The following is a 22,825-nucleotide window of genomic DNA, read 5'->3' on the forward strand; positions in this document are numbered from 1 at the left end:
ACACCCGGGACCAATCCCTGGAGCTCCATCTTAGGGGATGAGCAAGGGAGGCGGGACCGTCTCTAGGCTTCTTTGGTGTCCGCAGGGAACCAATCCCCAGAGCCTCCGACTCAGTTGTCCAGGAAGGGGTGGGCGGGGTCAGAGCGCCGGGCTCTTCTTGGCCAATCCCGAGGGTCCCCGCACCAGCGAGGTCCGCGATTAGCCCCGCCTTTCCGGGAGAGACTTCCAGCTGAGGGCCGCGCAGTCAACCGCCGAGTGGTGGCGCACAGCGCTCGCTTAAGCGGGAAGGAAGGGAGGTGCTGGACTTGCAGTGATTGGCAGGCAGAAATGGGGCGTAGATAAAGCAGGTTTTCTGAGAGATGATTGGCTGAATTGGCTCGGGGGCGGGAGAAGAGAAGACTCGGCCGGGGATTCGTGGAAGTAGAGCGGAAGTCGGCAGCTGACGCGGTTGAGCCGAGTGTGAAGAGAAGGGAGCAGCGTTTGCGGCATCGGCGTCTGTCAGCAGGTGAGCGTTGCCGGAAGTTTCTCTAAGGGGCTCCTGGCCCCGCAGGCCCAGCAGCCTGGGAGTCCGTTGTGAACGTTGTGAACGTTTAACTCACCCTTGAGCGGAGACGGTGCCGCGGTAACGCGGCGCTCTGGAGCCCGGGACCCAGTAGTCGGGCCTGGTTCGAATCAGGTTCTTACTTGAGAGCCTCTGGGGAGGTTTCAGGTGGACGGCGCTGAATGGGATTTCGAATCCGGCCTCTGCCACGCACCACCCGAGGCCTCATTTCCCGGCTCGTTGAAAGGGGGCATGAAAATTTACTGGCCTGATTTATGACTACATAATACATCTAGAAATTTCTTTCCACTCCCAGGCGTAGGCGGGACCACCGTCGCCCCCTGTCTGGAAGACTCGAGGGGCCTCCGCACTCCCGTCAGTCCAGCGGCAACAAACCTAATCTTACACTGTTCTATAGAAACCACTTTAAATATATATATATTAAATGTAATGTACTATAGCCACAATATCATTTCAACATGTGATCGGTATTAAAAAAAACACGAACCTGAGGTATCTTTTGTTACCTAGTACTAACGGTTTGAAAACCTGTGTGTTTTACACGTTACACCACATCTGTAATCCGGACGCTAGGTTTTCACCGGAAATAGTTGAGGTTTCACAAAAATTTACAGTTGAAATGGAGATTCACATGCCCAAATGTTTCCCAACATACGTTAAAATTTCCCATGAACTCAATCTCATGTCGGTGATAAATGGAAATATTAATTGATGAAAGTTAAGCGACGTGGAATGTTCTGTTTCACAGTGGCACTAGCCACATTCAGGTGCTTGTCATCCCCTGTGGCTTCCGATATTGGATAGCCAATACCAACTTCAGCCAAACTGACCTTTTTTTTTTTTTTTCCATAAAATCCGACGTGACAGCCCCAACCTCTTTTCTGGTGCCTCCTTGTTGTTCAAGTCTTTTCTCAGATGTCTTCTTCGGAAAATCCAAGAGCCCCCCGAACAACATTCAAATTCGTAGAACATAAGCCTGAACGGTATATTTCAAGCCACTGGCCTTTCTTATCGGAGAAGGCAATGGCACCCCACTCCAGTACTCTTGCCTGGAAAATCCCATGGATGAGGGGAGCCTGGTAGGCTGCAGTCCATGGGGTCGCTAAGAGTTGGACACAACTGAGCGTCTTCACTTTCGCTTTTCAGTTTCATGCATTGGAGAAGGAAATGGCAACCCACTCCAGTGTTCTTGCCTGGAGAATCCCAGGGACGGGGGAGCCTGGTGGGCTGCGGTTTATGGGGTCGCACAGAGTCGGACACGACTGAAGCGACGCAGCAGCAGCAGCCTTTCTTAAACATCCTCCTCTTTGGCCTCGTGATGCTCAGAATATTTTCTCTCTCTCTTTTTTTTTTTGTATCTCCATCTCAAATAAAGTAGGATTGAAAGGCTTTTTCCCCTCATTGAAACGATTTGGCTGCAAGAAAATTCCCATTATGATTGGCTCTGGGTTCTTGGCAGTCATTGGGCATCCTTAGGAATTTCTGTGATTTGAGAAGGTCAAATTTTCAAATTATTTCCAAATGTAATTCAATTGCTTATGCATATGAACTTTGATGAAGTTGTTATGTTTTGTTTTCTAGATATTAAACATTTTATTCATTACAACTTTGTAGTTTTCTTTCTGCATTGTGGAACTTTTTTTCCTTTATTCTCAGCCCCAGCCTTTTCATAGCCCCTGAAAAGTTCATCAGTCAGAAGTATTATGTCTCTGTCTATAATGCCTTCTCCCTACAGCTGGCTGAATAATCTTCAGTTGTAAACCAGTTCATATCATTACTCTGGTTAAAACCTTCAAAGGCTTATCATACTTAGGATGAAACTTAAGATCTTCACTGTGGCTTAGGAGGCCCTGCACAGTGGCCTCAACTGACCTCATCTGCCAGTCTCCCTCTTGTCACCACTCCCAAGCCCTGCTGGCTTTATTTCCTGTCTTTCAACACACCAAACTTTATTCCTGCTGCATGGCTTTGCACTTGCTGTTCCCTCTGCCTGGAATGTGCTTCCTTTAGATAATTGCTGGGCTGTCTCATTCTCATTTATGGTTCACCTCAGATGTCTCTCTAGAAGAAGTCTTCTTGGACCACCCTAGTTAAAGTAGACCTTCATTAATCACAAAAGCCTGCTTATTAGGAGCACTTATCAGAATCTGTAGATTTTTTTTTTTTTTTTTTTGGCTCCACTGCATGGCTTGCGGGATCTCAGTTCCCTGACTGGGGATTGAACCTGGGCCACAGCAGTGAAAGCCCCAAATGCTAACTGCTAGACCACCAGGGAACTCTTGTCCCTCAGTAGACTGAAAGCTGGTTGAGGACAGTGATTCCACCTGTCTCATACAGACCTCTCAGTGTATTTCCAGAGCTTAGCACAGGACCTCACATGTAGAAAGTTTTCAGTAGATTGTTTTTAAAAAATAATAAATCCATATAAAGGGCTTACATGGTACCTGGAATGTGAAAACTACTTCATAAATAAGAAACATTAGCAGTTCATAGTCATCATTTAACTTACGTAGTATTTCAGGTGTACTCACTCAAAAGAGAAGAAGAAATGCTATAACAAAGTACATTTTTACTCCTTACCCAGCTTAAGAAGTAAAACATTAGTGATGCAATTGAAAGGCCTTATATATCCCTGCCTCAGACCTATTCCTCCCCTTTTTACAGATGTAACTACAATCTTGGATTTAGTGTTTATCTTTCTGTACATGCTTGTACATCTTTAATAGGTGTCTTCAAACTATATATAGTATTGTATGTCACAACCTTATGGAAATGATACTGCTGCAAAGTCTGGAGAAAACCAGGCACAAGCTTCCACAAGTCCTTTCCTGGTGAAGTCACAAAGGACTCCCTGAGTTCCTACAGCAGAGTTGTGACAACACGTGTGAAATATCTACCAGGAAAGCTCAGTACCCAGGGTAGTTGGGGCAGGAGGGGGCTGATCAAGTTTCAAACTTCCAGACTCCAGAAGGAAAGCAGGTGTTGAACCCAAACCACATTGTTCGTACAGTTTAGGCACCACTAGCCTACTTGTATCATTTAGGGAATGGTGGGAACTCCATTCACTTCAGTCACCTCAATCGTGTCCGACTCTTTGCGACCCTATGGACTGTAGCCCGCCAGGCTCCTCTGTCCACGGGATTCCCAGGCAAGAATATTAGAGTGGGTTGCCGTGCCTGCCTCCAAGGGATCTTCCTGACCCAGGGATCAAACCTGCGTCTCCTGCATTGGCAGGCAGGGTTCTTTACCACTAGCACCACCTGGGAAGCCCTGCAGAAGTGATAGCTGTGCACAAAAGAGTTAACTGTATTTAGAAAGCCCTATTTGCAAGGTTGGCCCTGGCTGGTGTATAGGAACTTGGATTTCAGGAGAGTTCCCACCATTCCCTAAATGATACAAGTGGCTGGTGGGGCCTAAACTATACAAACAATGTGATTTCGGTCCAACACCTGCTTTCCTTCTGGAGTCTGGAAGTTTGAAACTGGATCAGCCCCCTCCTGCCCCAGGTACCCTGGGTACTGAACTTTCCTGGTAGACATTTCACACGTGTTGTTGCAATTCTGCTGTAGGAACTCAGGAAGTCCCATGTGACTTCACCAGGAAAGAACTTGTGGAAGCTTGTGCCTGGTTTTCTCCAGACCTTGCCCCATGCACCTTTTCTCTTGGCTGATTTTGCTTTGTGTCCTTTGACAGTAAGAAATCATACCCTGGGAAATTCTGGCAGTCCAGTCGTTAGGACTCCATGGTTCCATGGCAGAGGGCATGGTTTCAGTTCCTGGTGAGGGAACAAAGATCCCACATGCTTCATGGTGCAGCCAAAAGCAAAAACCCAAACAAAATCATACCTTGAGTAAGCTAGATGCTAAATTCTATGAATCCTCCTCATGAATCATAGAAGCTAGTGTTCTTGCCTGGAGAATCCCAGGGACGGGGGAGCCTGGTGGGCTGCCGTCTCTGGGATCGCACAGAGTCGGACACGACTGAAGCAACTTAGGAGCAGCAGCAGCAGGGGTTATCTTGGACCCCCAACGCAGTGTCATACCAGACATACCCCATCAGGGCTGGCATTAAGGAGAGACATACCCTCCAAGTCACACAAGTGCCAACCTGTACTTGTATGACTCTGAAGGCAAGTGCCTCCTACAATTTTGTCTAGACACCTAGCTTGCCTCTGGTGCCAGCCCTACCTTCTGAAACTTGCATTTTTTTGGTCAAGTGTAATACTTTTAAAATGTATTTGTGACACATGTATAGCTGTAGTCATTTATTTTCCCTGCTGTATAGCTGTGCTGTATGATGCAGTAGCCATTAGCCACGTGTGGCTATTTTTTTTTCCAGTTAATCCAAATTAAATGAAAAATTTAACTCCCTGGTTACTTAGCCACACTTCATATGTTTAATAGACACCATGGCTTGTGGCTGTCACATTAGACAACTCCAATAAAGAATGCTTGCGTGATCACAGCAAGTTTTGTTGGACAGAATTTACTTATCCATCCACCTCTTGCTTGTTATTTGTTTCCACTTTTCTATTTTTTCCCTAAATTAAAAAAATTTACTTATGTTTGGCTGTGCTGGGTCACATTGCTGTGCTGGCTTTTTTCTAGCTGTGACAAGCAGGGGCTACCCTCTAGTTTCGATGCATGGGCTTTTTACCACAGTGGCTTCTCTTATTGCAGAACACAGGCTCTAGGGTTCACAGACTTCAGTAGTTTTGGCTCCTGGGCTCTAAAGCACAGGCTCAATATTTGTGGCACACGGACTTAGTTGGTCCTCATCATGTGGGATCTTCCCGGACCAGGGATCTAACCCATGTCTCCTACATTGGCAGGTGGATTCTTTACCATAGAGCCACCAGGGAAGCCCAGTTTCCAGTCTTCTACTCTTAGAAACAGCACTGTAGTGTTCATTGTTGTGCATGGCTCTTGGTGTACACGTGCAGGAGTTTCCCTGGGATGCATACTTAGGTGATGATTTGCTGAGGTTTGGGAATATTTACCTTGACTAGATATTGCTAGTGTGTTCTTCAAAATGATGGATCCAGTTCTCACTCCTGCCAACAAAGTTGCTGTTGCTGTGTCCTTATTACACTTGCTGTTGTCAGACTTCTACATACTTGTCCTTATGATGGGTGTGAATTACTGGTTTCAGTTTGCATTACCCTGATTAACAAGGGAAATTGAACTTTTTTCATGTTTGTTTGACCATTTGCTTTTGTGAATTGCCTGTTCATATCTTTGTCCATTTTCCTGCTGGATTGTCCTCATTTTACTGAGTGCAGGACTTATAAGTGAGGTGTGCCTTTTTGTTTGTATGGTGTCTTTTTCATTTTTTAAAAAAATGTTTATTTGGCTGCACTGGATCTTAGTTCTCTCTAGTTGTGGCGTGTAGGCTTAGTTGCTCTGAGGCATGTGGAATATTAGTTCCCCAGTAGTGAGTGAAGTCTCTCAGTTGTGTCCGACTCTTTGTGACCCCATGGACTGTAGCCTACCAGGCTCCTCAGTCCATGGGATTTTCCAGGCAAGAGTACTGTAGTGGGTTGCCATTTCCTTCTCCAATTAGTTCCCCAACTGGGGATCAAACCCAAATCCCCTGCATTGCAAGGCAGATTCTTAACCCCTGGACTGCCAGAGAAGTTGCACTGTGATGTCTACTGATGTTCAGAATTTATTATTATTACTGTCACCATCATCATTATTTTAATGTCATCGGAATTATAAATCTACTTAGGGTTTGTGTTTTTTGTGTCTTGCTTAAGAAATCTTACACTGAAGTCAATAAGATATCTTACTGTATTTCTTCTGGAAGTTCTATTTTTCATATTTAGCTTAAAAAAATCAAACTGGAATTTATTTTTGTTTATGATGTGAGGTAGGTTTAATTTTTTTCAGATGGATAACCAGTTGTTCCAGCTTCAGCTCCATTTATTGAGCAGTCCAGTGGTTCTCAAAATATAGTCCCTTGGGGATCCCTAAGAACCTTTTAGGGAATCCATGAGATAAACTGTTTTCATAATTTTCTAAAGCATTATTTGCCTTTTTCATTTGTGCTCTGTTGTCTGTGTACTGTTGGTACAAAAGCAACAGTTAGTAAAACTGCTGGTCACTTCCAGCAATCAGTGCAGTGTCACTGTATTATGTAGTGGTCGTCGTGTATTCCTCACCACCTCACACACTCAGTGTTGAAACAGTGTCACTGAAGAATGTCCTTGAAGGAGCAGTGAAAGTAGTAATTGTGTTAAAGCTTAGCCCTGCAGCAGGTCTTCCTAATGTTCTGGGTGGTGAAATGGGACCTTTGCATAGAGCACTTGTGTTGCATGCTGGAGAATGACGGTAAGGAGGTAATGCACCTGTCCAGTTTGAGTGGAGGTGGAACAGCCTACTTTTTTCATGAACACCATTTTTACTGAATAATCGCTAATTATTAATTATTCAGATTAGGATATTGGCCATGTATTTTCTCAGAAATGAATGAAGTGAGTTGTCACTAGGAGGAAGATTGACAGTGTGTTGTCAGTGATAATATTTGAGCTTTTAAGCAAAACAGACATTTGGGAAGCTTTTATTCATCACCATGAGCCTGATAACATATATATATATGGCTGCTCCGGCTCTTAGTTAGTTGGGGCACATGGGATATTCAGTCTTCATTGTGGCATGTAGGATCTTCAGTTGCGGCATGTGGGATCTAGTTCCCTGACCAGAGATTGAACCCAAGCTCTCTATTTGGAGCACCAGGGAAGTCCCCAACTTTTCAATATTTGAAGGCTTTCCTGATGAGATCAGTGGTGATACAATTACCATATATTTTTAAAAATACTATATAGTGAAATATAATAACTCAGCATATTAATGTTTTCTAAAGACCAATGCATGATGTTACAAAATCAGTCATAAAAGATAAAAATTTGTAAAATAGACCAATGAGTTCCAGTGTAACTATGAAAAGTTTATTGATAGAGTTTCATACTCTACATTGTAACTAACTTAATACACTACCACTTGTTGAGTTTTGGTATAGTAACCAAGTAAAATATCCCAAATTAATTGAAAAGTCTATAACACTCCTCCCTTTTCCAACTATATGTCTTTGTTAGTCTGGCTTTTCTTCATATACTTCAACCAAAACAGCATACTGCAATGGATTGATTGTAGAAACCTATGTCAGAATCCAGCTCTTCGATTACGCTAGAGGGTAGGAGCTTTACAAAAATGTAAAACAATGCCATTCTTCTCACTACCTGTTTTTGAAAAATACACAGTTATTTTTAATAGGTTATTTTAACATTTAAAAGATTTATTACCTAATTTAAATATTTTAAAATTTTCTCAGTTTTAATTTCCAATTTAGTAAATATAAATAGATATAATCTCTAGTCCCATAAAGAACAGCTCATTAGGGTCCTCATTAATTTTTTTAAAATTAATTTTTTAGAGCAGTTTTAGGTTCATGACAGATTTCTCACATCCCCTTCTGCCTCCCACTTGCATAGTATCCCCCACTGTTAACATCCACCACCGAAGTGCTGAATTTGTGATGAACCTATACTGACACATCATTATCACCTAAAATCCGCAACTTACAGAAAGGTTCACCCTTGGTGTACATTCTATAGACTTCAACAAATGTGTGACATATATTCATCATTATAGTATCATACAGAGTATCTTTACTGCCCTAAAAATCCGCTGTGCTCCTCCCAGACAGCCCCTTCCCTACCATTATTTTTAAAATAAGTTTTTAAAAGAGTGAAGGGAGCTCAAGACCAGAAAATATCAGATCCTCTGGATTAACCCATCCTTTTCCTGCTGCTGCTGCTGCTGCTAAGTCGCTTCAGTCGTGTCCCACTCTGTGCGACCCCATAGACGGCAGCCCACCAGGCTCCCCCATCCCTGGGATTCTCCAGGCAAGAGTACTGGAGTGGGTTGCCATTGCCTTCTCCAATGCATGAAAGTGAAAAGCGAAAGTGAAGTCGCTCAGTCGTGTCCCACACGTCACGACCCCATGGACTGCAGCCCACCAGGCTCCTCCATCCATGGGATCTTCCAGGCAAGAGTACTGGAGTGGGGTGCCATTGCCTTCTTCGATCCTTTTCCTAGTGATTTGTAATCTCTGCCTAGAGCAAGTTCCCATCTAGCCACAGGTCTCTTCCCTCAGACTTTTCATCTCTTCCCCTGCCAACACCCCATTGTGTGAAATATTAACACACTATAACCAGTCTTGGTAAGGCTAATTCCCCACCTTGTTCTTTCTTCTTCCATTTGTGTTGGTTATCCTTGGCCTTTTGTTCCTCCATAGAAAGTAGGACACACAAATACTTTTTCCTGTTGCAAAAGTAAAAATGTGTAATGCAAACAATTTTTAAAATACAGAGTTTCAAGAAAGTTAATGTTACCCCTGTTAATATTCTGATGTTTAGCTTTATATTCTGCATATATTTTATATTTATACACACACATACAGTTTCATGTTTGTATATACACACTTTTTGTATATACATGCCATCACAACAAAAGTAAAGTCATACTTTACCTTGTTTTTATATATAGGTTTTTACCCTTAGGATTATTATGAATATATTTTCACATTATTTAGTGTTCTTCTACATTGTCATTTTGAGTGGCTGCATATGGGTGTGCATTATTCACATAACAGTTCTCTGTGCTGAAATTTTAGATTAGTGTTTCACTCTTAGAAGCCTTGTTACAGTGAACCTTCTTGTTGCAGTCTTCATGCACATGGGTGTTTCCTTAGGATCAATTCCCAGGAGAGGACTGGTTGGCTTAAAATGAGGGCTTCACTTGTGAGAAGATGGGATCACTTGGACAGAGGCAAAGGGTGGTGGAAAACAGTGGCCAGGACAGATAGCAGAGTCGTGGTTACAAGGGTTTTCATCAAGGAGAGGCCCAGTGACGTAGGAAGGGATGCAGGTGGGAGCGGGTCTTGTCATCGCAGCTTGTTGCCATGACTGAGATGTTTGAAAAGGTGAGAGGAGCAGAATAAGCCTGAGGAGGGACTTCTCTGGTGACCCTGCTGTTAAGAACCCACCTGCCAATGAACAGGACACAGGTTTAGTATCCGGTCCGGGAAGATCCCACATGCCACAGGGCAGCTAAGCCCAGGCATTGCAACTACTGAAGCCCATGTGCTCTAGAGCCCATGCTCCACAATAGGAGAAGCCACAAGAAATCCTGTGTACCGCAGCTTGAGCACAGCCCCCACTCACCGCAACTAGAGAAGGCCCATGTGCAGTAACCCATGTCCAGTACAGCCAAAAATAAGAAAGAATACTGTATCTCAGGGAACTCAAACAGGGGCTCTGTATCAACCTAGAGGGGGAAGATGGGAGGGAGGTTCAAGAGGGAGGGGACATATGTATACCTATGGCTGATTCCCTATAGCTCAAATAGTAAAGAATGGCTGCAATGCAGGAGACCAGGATTCGATCCCTGGGTCTGGGAGATCCTCTGGAGAAGGGAACGGCAATCCACTCCAGTATTCTTGCCTAGAGAATCTCATGGACAGAGAAGCCTGCAGGCTACAGTCTATGGGGTTGCAAAGAGTCAGACACGGCTGAGCGACTAACACACACATAGCTGATTCATGTTGAGGTTTGACAGAAAACAACAAAATTCTGTAAAGTGTTTAGCCTTCAATTGCCAAATAAATTTAAAAAAAAAAGGATATTGTGGGGATAAAGGGGTAGCCTCAACCTAGCACCTCTAGACCTTCCCAAGAGTTCATGGGAGAGAGGAGGTTTTCTCAACAGCAGAGGCTCCAGTGTTTTCAGCCCTTTGGGTATCTGAGAGAATCCACCATTGCTCTGCATCAGGGCTTTCCCTCTAGCTTAACTCACATGAGTCCACTCTGGATAGTCCTCTAACATACTAGCTACGTGGGGACCATCAGGGTGTGGCACAGTTTGTGGGCATCTCTGATGTGGGGAGCCCATATAGTCAGCCCCCCTTAGTGTGATCTGATAGATAGAGTGCCTGATGAGCTATGGAATGAGGTTCGTGACATTGTACAGGAGACAGGGATCAAGACCATCCCCATGGAAAAGAAATGCAAAAAAGCAAAATGGCTGTCTGGGGAGGCCTTACAAATAGCTGTGAAAAGAAGAGAAGCGAAAAGCAAAGGAGAAAAGGAAAGATAAACATCTGAATGCAGAGTTCCAAAGAATAGCAAGAAGAGATAAGAAAGCCTTCTTCAGCGATCAATGCAAAGAAATAGAGGAAAACAACAGAATGGGAAAGACTAGAGATCTCTTCAAGAAAATCAGAGATACCAGAGGAACATTTCATGCAAAGATGGGCTCGATAAAGGACAGAAATGGTATGGACCTAATAGAAGCAGAAGATATTAAGAAGAGATAGCAAGAATACACAGAAGAACTGTACAAAAAAGATCTTCACGACCCAGATAATCACGATGGTGTGATCACTGACCTAGAGCCAGACATCCTGGAATGTGAAGTCAAGTGGGCCTTAGAAAGCATCACTACGAACAAAGCTAGTGGAGGTGATAGAATTCCAGTTGAGCTATTCCAAATCCTGAAAGATGATGCTGTGAAAGTGCTGCACTCAATATGCCAGCAAATTTGGAAAACTCAGCAGTGGCCACAGGACTGGAAAAGGTCAGTTTTCATTCCAATCCCAAAGAAAGGCAATGCCAAAGAATGCTCAAACTACCTCACAATTGCACTCATCTCACACGCTAGTAAAGTAATGCTTAAAATTCTCCAAGCCAGGCTTCAGCAATATGTGAACCGTGAACTTCCTGATGTCCAAGCTGGTTTTAGAAAAGGCAGAGGAACCAGAGATCTAATTGCCAACATCCGCTGGATCATGGAAAAAGCAAGAGAGTTCCAGAAAAACATCTATTTCTGCTTTATTGACTATGCCAAAGCCTTTGACTGTGTGGATCACAATAAACTGTGAAAAATTCTTCAAGAGATGGGAATACCAGACCACCTGATCTGCCTCTTGAGAAATTTGTATGCAGGTCAGAAAGCAACAGTTAGAACTGGACATGGGATAACAGACTGGTTCCAGATAGGAAAAGGAGTACGTCAAGGCTGTATATTGTCACCCTGTTTATTTAACTTCTATGCAGAGTACATCATGAGAAACGCTGGACTGGAAGAAACACAAGCTGGAATCAAGATTGCCGGGAGAAATATCAATAACCTCAGATATGCAGATGACACCACCCTTATGGCAGAAAGTGAAGAGGAACTCAAAAGCCTCTTGATGAAAGTGAAAGAGGAGAGTGAAAAAGTTGGCTTAAAGCTCAACATTCAGAAAACGAAGATCATGGCATCTGGTCCCATCACTTCATGGGAAATAGATGGGGAAACAGTGGAAACAGTGTCAGACTTTATTTTGGGGGGCTCCAAAATCACTACAGATGGTGACTGCAGCCATGAAATTAAAAGACGCTTACTCCTTGGAAGAAAAGTTATGACCAACCTAGATAGCATATTGAAAAGCAGCGACATTACTTTGCCAACAAAGGTTCGTCTAGTCAAGGCTATGGTTTTTCCTGTGGTCATGTATGGATGTGAGAGTTGGACTGTGAAGAAGGCAGAGCGCTGAAGAATTGAAGCTTTTGAACTGTGGTGTTGGAGAAGACTCTTGAGAGTCCCTTGGACTGCAAGGAGATCCAACCAGTCCGTTCTAAAGGAGATCAGCCCTGGGATTTCTTTGGAAGGAATGATGCTAAAGCTGAAAGTCCAGTACTTTGGCCACCTCATGCGAAGAGTTGACTCATTGGAAAAGACTCTGATGCTGGGAGCAGTTGGGGGCAAGAGGAGAAGGGGATGACAGAGGATGAGATGGCTGGACGGCGTCACTGACTCGATGGACGTGAGTCTGAGTGAACTCCGGGAGTTGGTGATGGACAGGGAGGCCTGGCGTGCTGCAATTCATGGGGTCGCAAAGAGTCGGACACGACTGAGCGACTGATCTGATCTGATCTGATCTGAGTGGGCTTGGCAGGAAGGGGGATGGTGCTGGGAAACCACAGCTGAGTGCAGACAACCCTAGATGCAGCCCCTGGGGTCAGAAGACCAAGATGGAGGCCTGGTCCAACTTTCTCTTTTTAGCCAGGTGAACGTCGGTGTGTTTCAGCTTCTGCACGTGTAAAATGGAACTAAGTAAAACCTGTCTCATTGGGTGGTTGGAAGGATTAAATTGGACAGTATACGTAAGGTATCTACAGGGTGTGGGCACTTTGAACTGCTTAGTAATCTTACTTGAGTAAGTCATTTAATTATTCTTAACTTCAGTTTCCTCATCTGATATGGGGATAATAATATATATCTTATGATAATTAAGATGAAATGTAGCAAAGAGCTTTGAAAGGAGTCTCAACTTAAGTGTTACTGTTCCTGGGCACGTGCATATGGTTGCCCCCAGTGTGGACAGGTGCCCCAGTAACAAGCCCTGAGGGTCACAGGTTGTCAGGCACAGCAGGTTTCACTGTATGTGCGGAGGAAGGAGTCGTGTGTACAGTGCTGGGCAAAAAGGTGGAAGAACTGGCCTTGTTGTAGAATTTCATCTTACGCCAGGATTAAATTTCAAAGAGCATGAGGTCAGAATCATATACAATTAAGTTTAACTATGCTTAGATCTCCCAAATTTGCTCACAGAGCATCTCTCAGTAAGTCCAGTAGAACTAGTTCCTCATCAGCATAGGATATCGTTGGGCATTAGCTAAACTGTTGAACTTAGGTTTCAGGACCTTGCTGAGCTAACATCAGCATCATACAAAACAGTGTGTGGGAGCTGAGAGCTGCTGAGGGAAGGGTTTTAACTCATCTCAGGCATCCTCTGGGTCTGATGCTCAGTTCAGCTTTATGTCTTTTAACAAATATTCACTGATCACCTACAGTGTGTCAGACACTGTGCTAAACAGTAGGAAACAGCAGTGAAAAGAAAAAGACCCTTATGCATTATATTCTTGGGCTTATCTTGTGGCTCAGTTGGTAAAGAATCCGCCTGCAATCTTCCCTGGGTTGGGAAGATCCCTGGAGAAGGGAAAGGCTACCAAGTCCAGTATTCTGGCCTGGAGAATTCCATGGACTGTATAGTCCTTGGGGTCACAAAGAGTTGGACGTGACTTGTGCATTATATTCTAGTTTGGGAGGCAGACAATAAACAAGCAAAAAAGATAGTTTGTGAGATGGGAGACAAAGCAAGACAGGGGTTGGGAAATTCTGGAGCAGCAATTGCCGTTTAAATGGAGTAGCCTGGTAAGGCCTGCTGGGAAGCTCTGATTTTCATATGCCCTGCAAGGAGAATAGGTGAACCCTAGGAACAGCCAGTGCAAAGGTCCTGAGGCAGACAGGAGAGTGCCTGCATGTTTGTGGATGGTGAGGACCCCAGTGTGACTGGAGTGGAGGGAAGGAGGAGAGCCATGGGGATGAGATCTGATGCTGGAGAGCCTTGTGGGCCATTTTGTTGTCCTGGCCCTTTTGTCTGGGCCAGGAGGAGGCCTTCTGGGCTTTAAGCCGAGGAGGGACGAAAGTATGCTTATTGAGATCACTTTGGTTTCTGTGTTGAGAAAAGCCTGAAGAGGAACAAGGGCGCTAGTTCATGGACTGTTACCATGGTCCTGGTAAGAGACAGTGGGGGCTTGAACCAAGGTAGTAAGAACTAGTTAATTGGGTATTTTAAAGTTAGAGCCACCATTGCCTCTGCTTCAGATTAGATGTGGGGTATGAAACAGCGAGTGAGTTCAAGGGAGGCTCCAAGGGTCTTATCTTGAATCTCAGGATGGACTTGCTGTTAATCAAGGTGAAGCCGGTAGGAGGAACTGGAGCAGGTGTGTGTGTGTGTATCTGTGTGTATAGCTGGGTTCAGGACACATTACATTAGGAGGAACTGGAGCAGGTGTGTGTAGCTGGGTTCAGGACACATTACATTTGAGATCTTACCAGACACCCAGGGGAAGATGTGGAGTGGTTCATCAGATGTAAATGAATCTAGAGCTCGAGATAGAAGTTCAGGCTGGAGCTCTACATTTGGAAGTCATCAGTAGAATAGATGGTACAGCTGACCTTGAGCAATGCAGGAGTTTGGGATGCTGACCCTTGGCAATCAAAAATCCATGTGTAACTTTTTTTTTTCTGACTGCACTACACAGCATGTTCCCCAACCAGGGGTTGAACCCGTGTCCCCTGCAGTGGAAACACAGAGTCTTAACCACTGGACTGCTGGGGAAGTCCCTCCATGTATAACTTTTGTCTCCCCCAGAACTTAACTACTAATAGCCTACTGTTGACTGGAAGCCTTACCAATAACATAAAGTAAATTAAAACATATTTGTATGTTATATGTATTATATCCTGTATTCTTACAGTAAAATAAGCTATAGAAAAGAAACTATTAAGAAAATCATAAGGAAGAGAAAATACATTTAAGTTTACCTTCTCTGTCTACAAGATGAATTGTCTCTCAGTATCTACATCAATGTTTTCTTATATGATACAAAAAACACTGTAGATGTTACACATATTCCTAACAGTGGACATCAAAACTGAAATTAGATAACTGAAAAAGAAATTCATTTTTATTTACAGGTATAATGTTTCACACATTGGTAATGAAGAAGCACCAATGATTGCTTTATGGGAGCCTTGTGTGGTCAGTGGCGCCATGTATGGTCTGTAAGTCCAAAAGCTTTGATAAGTTTTGACTTCAGCTTTTTATAATCGATATGTATATATTTTATGATTGTTGTTTAGTCACTAAATCATGTCCGGCTCTTTTGTGACCCCACAACTGTAGCCCGCCAGGCTCCTCTGTCCAGGCAATTTCCCAGGCAAGAACACTCGAGTGGGTTACCATTTCCTCTTCCAGGGGATCTTCCCAACCCAGGGATCGACCCAGGGTCTCCTGCATTGGCAGATGGTTTCTTTACTACTGAGCCACCTGGAAAACCCACATTTTATAGTAGTAAATGATAAAATAGTATCTATATATATTTTATGCATTCATGACATACCTTTCTTAATTTTTTTTAGTATTTCTAGTCTATACCTGAGTTTTTACCAATTGTTGCAAATCTCCAAAAATGATTCCAATATACTTATTGAAAAAAAAATCCTCATCTGAGTGGACCTGTGTGGTGGTGTGTTGCTCAAGGGTCAACTTTATTTAAAACCATGAAATGGGATGAGATCTTCCAGGGAGTGAGTGTAGGTAAAGGTCCAAGGCTGAACCCTTGGGCCTGTCAACATTAAGAGGTCAGGAGATGAGAGGGAACCAGCATGGAGACTGGGAAGGAGTAGCTGGGGAGAGGAATGGCGGAGGGTGGTACCCCAGATGCCTGTGTTGAGGGCAGACGGGCATGGAGAGAGGTTCTTGCACTGTTTGGTCATTCCTCTCTCTCTCTGAACACTGGCTGCTATATTTGAGAAAGTGAAATACACATGATGCCATTCCACTGTGCTGTCACGATCAAAAATGCACCACTCCAATAACATGTGGGAGTCCAGGAATGGCAGTTGGAATCATACAAGGTGCAGCGTATGGTCCCTGGGCTTAGCTCTCAACATAGCCTGTGGACAGCTGTCTGGGCCAAGAAGGGCTTGGCTGAGACACTATGTGGCACAGTGGCCTAGCCCAGAGACTGGGATGTGCATCCAGGTGCTACAGGCCTGTTTCCCCACTTGTCAAATGGAGCGCAAGCACCCTCCACCCAAAGCATTCATGAGGCTTGAGAGAAATTGCACCTGAATTGTCCAGCTAGGCCCTTGAGCCCACCAAGTGTTGTGAACACTGGCTGACTCACCAGACCTCTGCCATGGGTTCTGAACGGCAGTGCAGGCTCCTGTGTCACAGCCTCACAGGAATGCTCTGCAAAGAGCCGCTCACTCACCACACACCCCCAACCGCACCCCCCACCTCAATGAGTCATGCCACTCTTGTCATTCCAAGAAATCTTAATTTCTTTATTGATTTTTGACTCAACAATTTTTTTTAACTTTTTGTTTTTTTCTGAAACGTTCTTGTTGTTATGAGCCTTTTGTTTTGTTCTCGTTAAATGCACTCGACCCAAAATTGGTTTGGCATATCGAAAAGGAGACCAAGGAGGGACTGGGGTCATGGGAGAAGAGGGGAGGAGGCCCGAATGGACAGAGAGAAACTGAGGGTGAGAGAAGAGGAACACAGAGACTGAGACACAGGGGAAGAGGTGGAGACACTGAGAAAGGAAGGCAAGGAAAACCAAACCCCCCCCCCCAAAAAAAAACAAAAACCAAAAACACCAAACCCAGAGAAAAACAACAAGATTTCAAAGCAAATGAATTCAGGAGCCCAAGGAAGGGAGTAGGAGAGGAAACCAAGACCCTTCCTTCTCTACACTGTCCCAGCTGGGGTGGGGGCGTCAAGGCACCAGGTCTGGCGGGGGTGGGGGGACACCTGGGCGCTCAGGGTAGCCTCGTGCTGGACTGCGGCATGTCCAGACCTACCGACCAGGGGGCCCTGCCACACAGCTCTGAGGCCTGGGAGCCCACCTTGGGGATTCTGGCTGGAGTGGGAGCCCCGGGACCCACTGCACCCTCTCTCTCCCCTTGATTGTCGGAGACTGGAGAGAGAAAAGGACTGGGCAGGGAAGAGGAAGCGGGGCGCCTTGCTTGCCTCCAGTCCTCCGGACCTCTCCCCCCACTGCCCCCAGCTCTTCCAGACCTCTCTGCTGGTGCCAGAGGCGGCCTGACTCTATGGCCTGGCTGATGCCTGGGCCAGGCCCACCGTTCCACCTACCCTTGTCTCCCAGCAGCTCTCTAGTCCCCAGAGAGGAGTTCTGGCCTAATGAAGTCGAGGAAAGCAGTGGAGCTGCCCCATACCTTCCTCACGGAGCCACCTGGGAGAGACCATTCCCATCCTTCCTTCCCCTCCCCGCTCAGACCTGCCCATGATCTGGTGAAAGGGGTTAACCCTCCCTTCCAGAAAACAGATGGAACCCAGCCTTACCTTCTCCCCACTCCTGTCCCCCGGCATGGGACAAACCAGCTTCTTTGGTCTGGCCCCTTCTCCCCTAACTGATGGGGACCAGCCAGCCCCAGCTCCTCAGGAGAAGGGAGGGGCTTTCTAGCAGCAAAAAGGGTCCCTCCAGCCACCCCTCTGCCCCTTTCCCCAGTTCCTCCCTAGAGTCCCTCCCCCTGAACCCGAAGAAGTTCATGGCAGCAGCAGGCTGAGACCCGAAGATGTTTGAAAACTCATGGCACTTGTGAGAAAAGAGGGACAAAAGAGATGAGGGGTCAGAGCAAAGGTGGAGGGCTACCCCTGGGGAAATGGCAATGACAGGGCTGGGCTATGGCAATGGGACTACACTACCCCCGAAGAGGTGAGGGGGGAGGGTTGCTGGGAAGGCCAGGGAGACAGACTGGAGAGGGGGCAGGGAGAGGTCCTCAGGAGACACCCCAACCAGGCCCTACCAGGTACTACCTGGCTTTGACTCTCCTGCGGGAGGGTGGAGGGGAGGCAAGGCGACCTCTCAGCTTCGGCCTCCCCACCCGGTGTAAGACCATCTCACCACTCCCATTCCTTCCTTCCCAGTCCTACCTGCCTCCAGCAAACACCGCTGCCCTCATTTTCCTTCCCAACAACGTCTCTAGGCAGGAAATCAGCCCCTTCTTCCCAGGCCCTGAGTCCCAGAAGCAATATACAAGAAGCAGGAACTCAAAGGGACAGCGCAGCCATCTCGGCAGAAGCATCTTTGGGCGTGAGGGTGCCTCCCCGGGCCACGGGGAGGGGCAGGGGAGACAGGCCGAGCCCTGGGGCAGACAGTGAGGTACACGCCCCAGGAGGGCTGACTGATGCCAGGGAGAGGCGAACCAGGAGGGTCGGGGGGGGGCGACAGAACCAGGTGCTGGGGGAAGGAAACGGTTCTTTGTTTCGATGTTGCTTCTAGATTTTGTTGTCTCTGGATTGTAAAAAGCTGCTCTGGTGGCCCGCCCACCCCGGCTGGGGGATGCACACATACATGGAGAAGTCCTGGCTGCCAGGGCCCAGCGGCGCAGCTCTGCTCCGGAAAAATCCCGGGCTGGCCGGGCCGCAGGCTCCCGGTGGCTTCAAGTGATGAGATTTTCTTTCTTTTTTTTTGTCTTTTTTTTTCTTTTCCATTTCATTGAAATATTTACAGCAATGGGGGAAGAGGAGGAGGAGAAAGAGAGAGGAGGGGGTAAGAGGGCCCCCTAGGGAAAGATCCAAGCCCAGGACCCACTCCCCAGGGAGCTCCAGACCCAAAATCTGCTCCCCAGATAGCCGAGCCCACAGGACTGGGAACTGCTCAAATACGGCCACCCCTGTGGGCTGGGGGCCCTGCGGGGAGTTGTGCTTCATCAGGAGTCGCCCCAAGGGAGGGGGTCATTGGGTGCACTCAGGGAGGGCTGAGGGGGCAGGCTTGCCGGGGAAAGCAGGGACGAAGAGCAGAGAGAAGGAGCTTCAGAGAAAGTTCCACCTGTAAACCACCAGCCACAACCGCCCGTTCCTCTCACCCTGGGGCTTTCTCCCCCCGAGGGCGCTCTCCCAGGCCAGTGGCCCCAGTCTCCGAGGAGGAGCAGGGAACTGGAGTGCAGAGGAACCTGTCCATCTGTCCTGCGCCCACTGCTCCATCTGGGTGCAGCCGGGAGCACTTCCGGCTGCAAAGAGAGGAGCAGCTGACAGGCTTCATCCAGCAGGGCCTTTGGCCCAGGGCAAGCAGAACCCTCATTTCCCTCCAGGGAGCAGGAAGGGTAGGGGGGCGGGGGAAGTCAAGGGTGGGCTGCACCCTTCCAATGTCTCCTTCCTCACTCCCCTGGGGGCCTCTTGGCTCCTCACTGCACTTCCCCCGAATTGAGCTGGTGCACATGGCTGGTGGGAAACCCTGTCTGTGAACCCTGCACCTCGGGCCCCCACAGCGCAGCCCCCAAGGGGCCTGGAGGGCCCACGGCCAAGGGGCGCCTGGAGAGAGTGGCCCATCGGCCACGGTCTCCATCCGTCTCCCTCTCCCACGAGCCCCGCCCAGGGGCCCCTCCCTGGCCCGGGCCACCAGCCCCCGGTCCGTGAGGTCCCTCAGAGACTGGTAACCAGTTGCATCTGCCCATCCCCGTCGGGCCCTGGCCCTTCAAGGCCCGGGGCCGCCAGGTAGCCCTCGTGGCTGGGCCGCCGGACCTGGTAGTAGCCCTGCAGGGGGTTCCGGGCCACCAGGGCTGGCGGGCGCGAGGTGTAGTAGATTTCGGGGGGGCCAGGGGGTGCGGGTGGGGGTGGGGGCAGGGCCTCACTGGGCCCCTCGGGGCTGCTGTCCGGGTAGGAGGGCGAGTCCCGCAGGTTGGCCCCGCTGGCGTAGAGGGAGTCCCGGCCTGGAGGCGAGGAGAGGGGCCGGCTGGTGGCTCCATCCTCCGCCGTGCAGCTCTCCGACTCGTCCAGATCGCTCTGGTACAGCACCGACTGGGCCCGGGGCAGCAGCAGTGGCTCCTCCAGGGCCTTGTAGAGAAGTTCGATCTCTGCCCGGTCAGCCCCGGGCCCGCCAGCCTCTTCCTCCCCGCTGCCCCCTGGCACTGGCGGCACAGGGGGCTCCGGCGGTGGAGGACCCTTGGCTCCGCTGCTGCCCCCGCGCAGGTTGTTGTGCACCAGCTCCGAGATGATCATCTTCTCGAAGGCAGCGGCGTCGGCCAGGTTCCGGCCTCGAGGGGGCTCAGGGGCCCCGTCCCCAGGAGGGAAATCCCCGCTTCGCAAGGAGTAGCTGTTGTTGAAGTTGCCGTTGAGGGGTAGCGTGTCCATGCCGCAGGCTTCCCGGCCTCCCAAGGGGTGCTCTGCAGGCAGAAGGGAGCAGCTCAGGAGGAGAGCTGGGCAGTGGAAGGGATGTGGGCCACATGGGAGGTGGGTGTCTGCCTTCACCTGGCTTTCCCTGGGTTCACCTTGTCCCTGGGGTCTGGGGTCTTCTATTCCCTCTCTTCCTCACTGGCAGTGGGGAACCAGCTCAGCAGACGGTTAGTGGGGGTGGGGACCAATTTCCCCAGGGTCCCCTCCCATCTGGGGGCTTGGAGTCTCAGCAGTATGAGGAGCCTGGGTGGCCAGGTCCCTTTCCCGTGATCTCCATCACCATGACTCCCCACCTAATGCAACATCATCCAGCCGGCTGCCAAGCCAGAGACTCCTGTCTGTGTGTGGGGGGCACCCCAGTTCTCTCTAAGGTGTGGTCACCTGAGGGGGCCGCTGTCGCATTCCCCTCTTGTCCCCACCCTTGGAAACATCAACAGGAAACAGTCACACTTACTGGGTTCCCGGTAGCTCCCTGCAGGTGCCGGCCAGGAGGGAAGAGAGAGAAGGTGAGAGCAGGCTCAGAATGCTGGGTCTAGGCTCCGACCAGTTCAGGAGGCACGAGGGTGCCCCCCGTAGAGACCCTCCCCACCCCGAGACCTGGCACCCTCTCTGGCACCAGCGTGCCCTCACCTGGGGAGTTGAAGACTGGGGGCGAGGAGGGGTTGAAGCCCACTGACTCAGCAATGAGGGTGTTGTAGGGGCTGGTGCCCCCACGGGGCTGCAGCACAGGGTTGGTCAGCAGGTGGTTCCCCATGGTACCTGCCCAGGAGGGAGGATGTCACGAGGCAGCTGGGAGAACCTCAAAGGGAGCGCAGGCGGGGCTCAGGAGTGCCCCCTCACCTCGGTTCAGGGTAGGGGTGCTGTTGATGTCGCCCGCCATGAAGGAGGATTCCGTCTGCTTCCTCACGGTGTCGTTCCACATCCTCCGGATTCGGCTCTGGGGACGTAACCCAGACATGAGGGCTCTCGGGCCGCCCATTCTCCCCATGCCCGATGGGTACCACCAGGGACTGGGCGGAGAAGTGCCCTGCGCCTGGGGCGCTGGGTCCGGCCCTCAGCCCGGGGCGCGGATCCTGCCTGTACCTGGGTCCCTGTGTAGTAGCGGGCATTGCTCCGCATGGCTGAGGTCTTGAGTGAGCCGTGCGCACCCCCGGGTGGGGAGCGGATGCAGCAGTAGGAGTGCCGCAGGCACTTGCTGTACTCCTTATGCACCTGCGGGTGGGCAAGGAGGGCAGGCAGTTGGCAGACCCGAGACCAAGCTGCTGGTGGGCACCAGAAACCCTGCCATCCCCTCCTGCCTCCAGCGGTCAGCCCAGCAGGCTCTCTTCTCACTCAGGCCCATCTTCCTTTCTCCACCTTCACCATTAAGTTCTCATCTGTTCATTTGCTCAGCAGACCTTCAGGGAGCATCTTCTATGTGCCAAGTGTGGTTTAGGCCCCAAGGACAGATGCAAATCAGAAACAGAGCCCTCCTTCTCAGAGCTGGTATCTTCCAGCAGACAGAGACTGAACACATCTACAGCAGCAGTGCGTTATGTGGGCTGTCTGCCCAGAGAACCATGGCCGGGGGTTAGGCAGGGCTGGTGGCGGGAGTGGGTGGTGATTTCCAATAGACGGGGGAGCGGGGGGACTCACTAAGGAGACGTTTGGCAAAGACTTGAAAGCAACAAGGCAGTGGGCCCCGCAGAGATCTGGGGAGGGGTAGGGGACAAGCCCCGAGGAAGGCCCATGCCTGAGTGTCTGCAGACAGAAGACAGAGCGTGGCTGGAGGAACGGGGAGAAAAGGGGGGCCCAGGGCGGACCCCGCGGGCCGGTGGGGGAGCCCTGTAAGGATGCCACTGTCACTGTGCGTCCAGTGTGGACCTGTCATCAGAACGGGAACACAGCTGACCTTGCAGCCAAGACCAGTGACCCCTGCCTTCTTCACTCCCTGTGCAGCCATCACCCACCTTACTGTCCTCTGAGACCAACAACGGCCTGACTGGGGCTCCCCACTGCCTTCAAGACGAAGTCTAACACTCCTTGGCTCCGTTTCCCTGGCTTCCGTCTTGAGTCTACAGCCTGTACACTCTTCTCTACATTCCTCTGCTTCTGTTACCTCTTTATTTTTAAGATTCAGACTTTAACACCCTTTATTTAAAAAGGAAACTTCCTGTCACCACAAAACTCATGGTTTACCCCGCGACTATTAAAGTAGGAAATGTTCTGTCTGGGTGGCACCCGGAGCTGTATTCCTCCACACGCTTGATCTACACCCCAAGCCATGTCCCTGCCCTGAGCTCTTCCCACTCCCCACATCTGTCTTGCTTTCTCATTCCTCTGGGCTCCTGTGTCTTGCTCTCTTCCAGAACCCTCCTCACCACGGGCTAGAATCTGCCTGAGCCTGTGCTTCCCTCCAGGCAGACACAGGTCCCGCTGCAGAAGACAGGCCCCTGGCCCTCTTCCCCAGAAC

The 22,825-nt window shown here is 48.9% G+C and overlaps 1 protein-coding gene and 1 long non-coding RNA gene across 5 annotated transcripts in view; one reads left to right on the forward strand and one right to left on the reverse strand.

The window, feature by feature from the left end:
* Nucleotides 1–237: 237 nt before the first annotated feature.
* LOC113896039 lies at nucleotides 238–22,823 on the forward strand. Its single transcript, XR_003511977.1, has 3 exons — nucleotides 238–505; nucleotides 15,147–15,233; nucleotides 22,722–22,823. It is a non-coding gene; the product is annotated as an uncharacterized LOC113896039 (long non-coding RNA).
* Nucleotides 16,500–22,825, reverse strand: part of ADGRL1 (adhesion G protein-coupled receptor L1) — a 50,553-nt gene continuing 44,227 nt past the window's right edge. For 3 of the 4 annotated variants that reach the window (XM_027547992.1, XM_027547991.1, XM_027547993.1), the window contains 5 exons: nucleotides 21,457–21,585; nucleotides 21,214–21,310; nucleotides 21,004–21,132; nucleotides 20,828–20,845; nucleotides 19,068–20,363 (listed from right to left, as the gene is read on the reverse strand). In XM_027547992.1, the coding sequence (XP_027403793.1) occupies nucleotides 19,624–20,363; nucleotides 20,828–20,845; nucleotides 21,004–21,132; nucleotides 21,214–21,310; nucleotides 21,457–21,585 (1,113 nt within the window). In that variant the 3' untranslated portion in view covers nucleotides 19,068–19,623. Of the gene's footprint in view, nucleotides 20,364–20,827; nucleotides 20,846–21,003; nucleotides 21,133–21,213; nucleotides 21,311–21,456; nucleotides 21,586–22,825 lie in introns of all 4 variants that reach the window. The other variant, XM_027547990.1, reaches the window with a different exon arrangement.

This window comes from Bos indicus x Bos taurus, chromosome 7 (genome assembly GCF_003369695.1).
Source record: "Bos indicus x Bos taurus breed Angus x Brahman F1 hybrid chromosome 7, Bos_hybrid_MaternalHap_v2.0, whole genome shotgun sequence".
Lineage (NCBI taxonomy): Eukaryota > Metazoa > Chordata > Mammalia > Artiodactyla > Bovidae > Bos > Bos indicus x Bos taurus.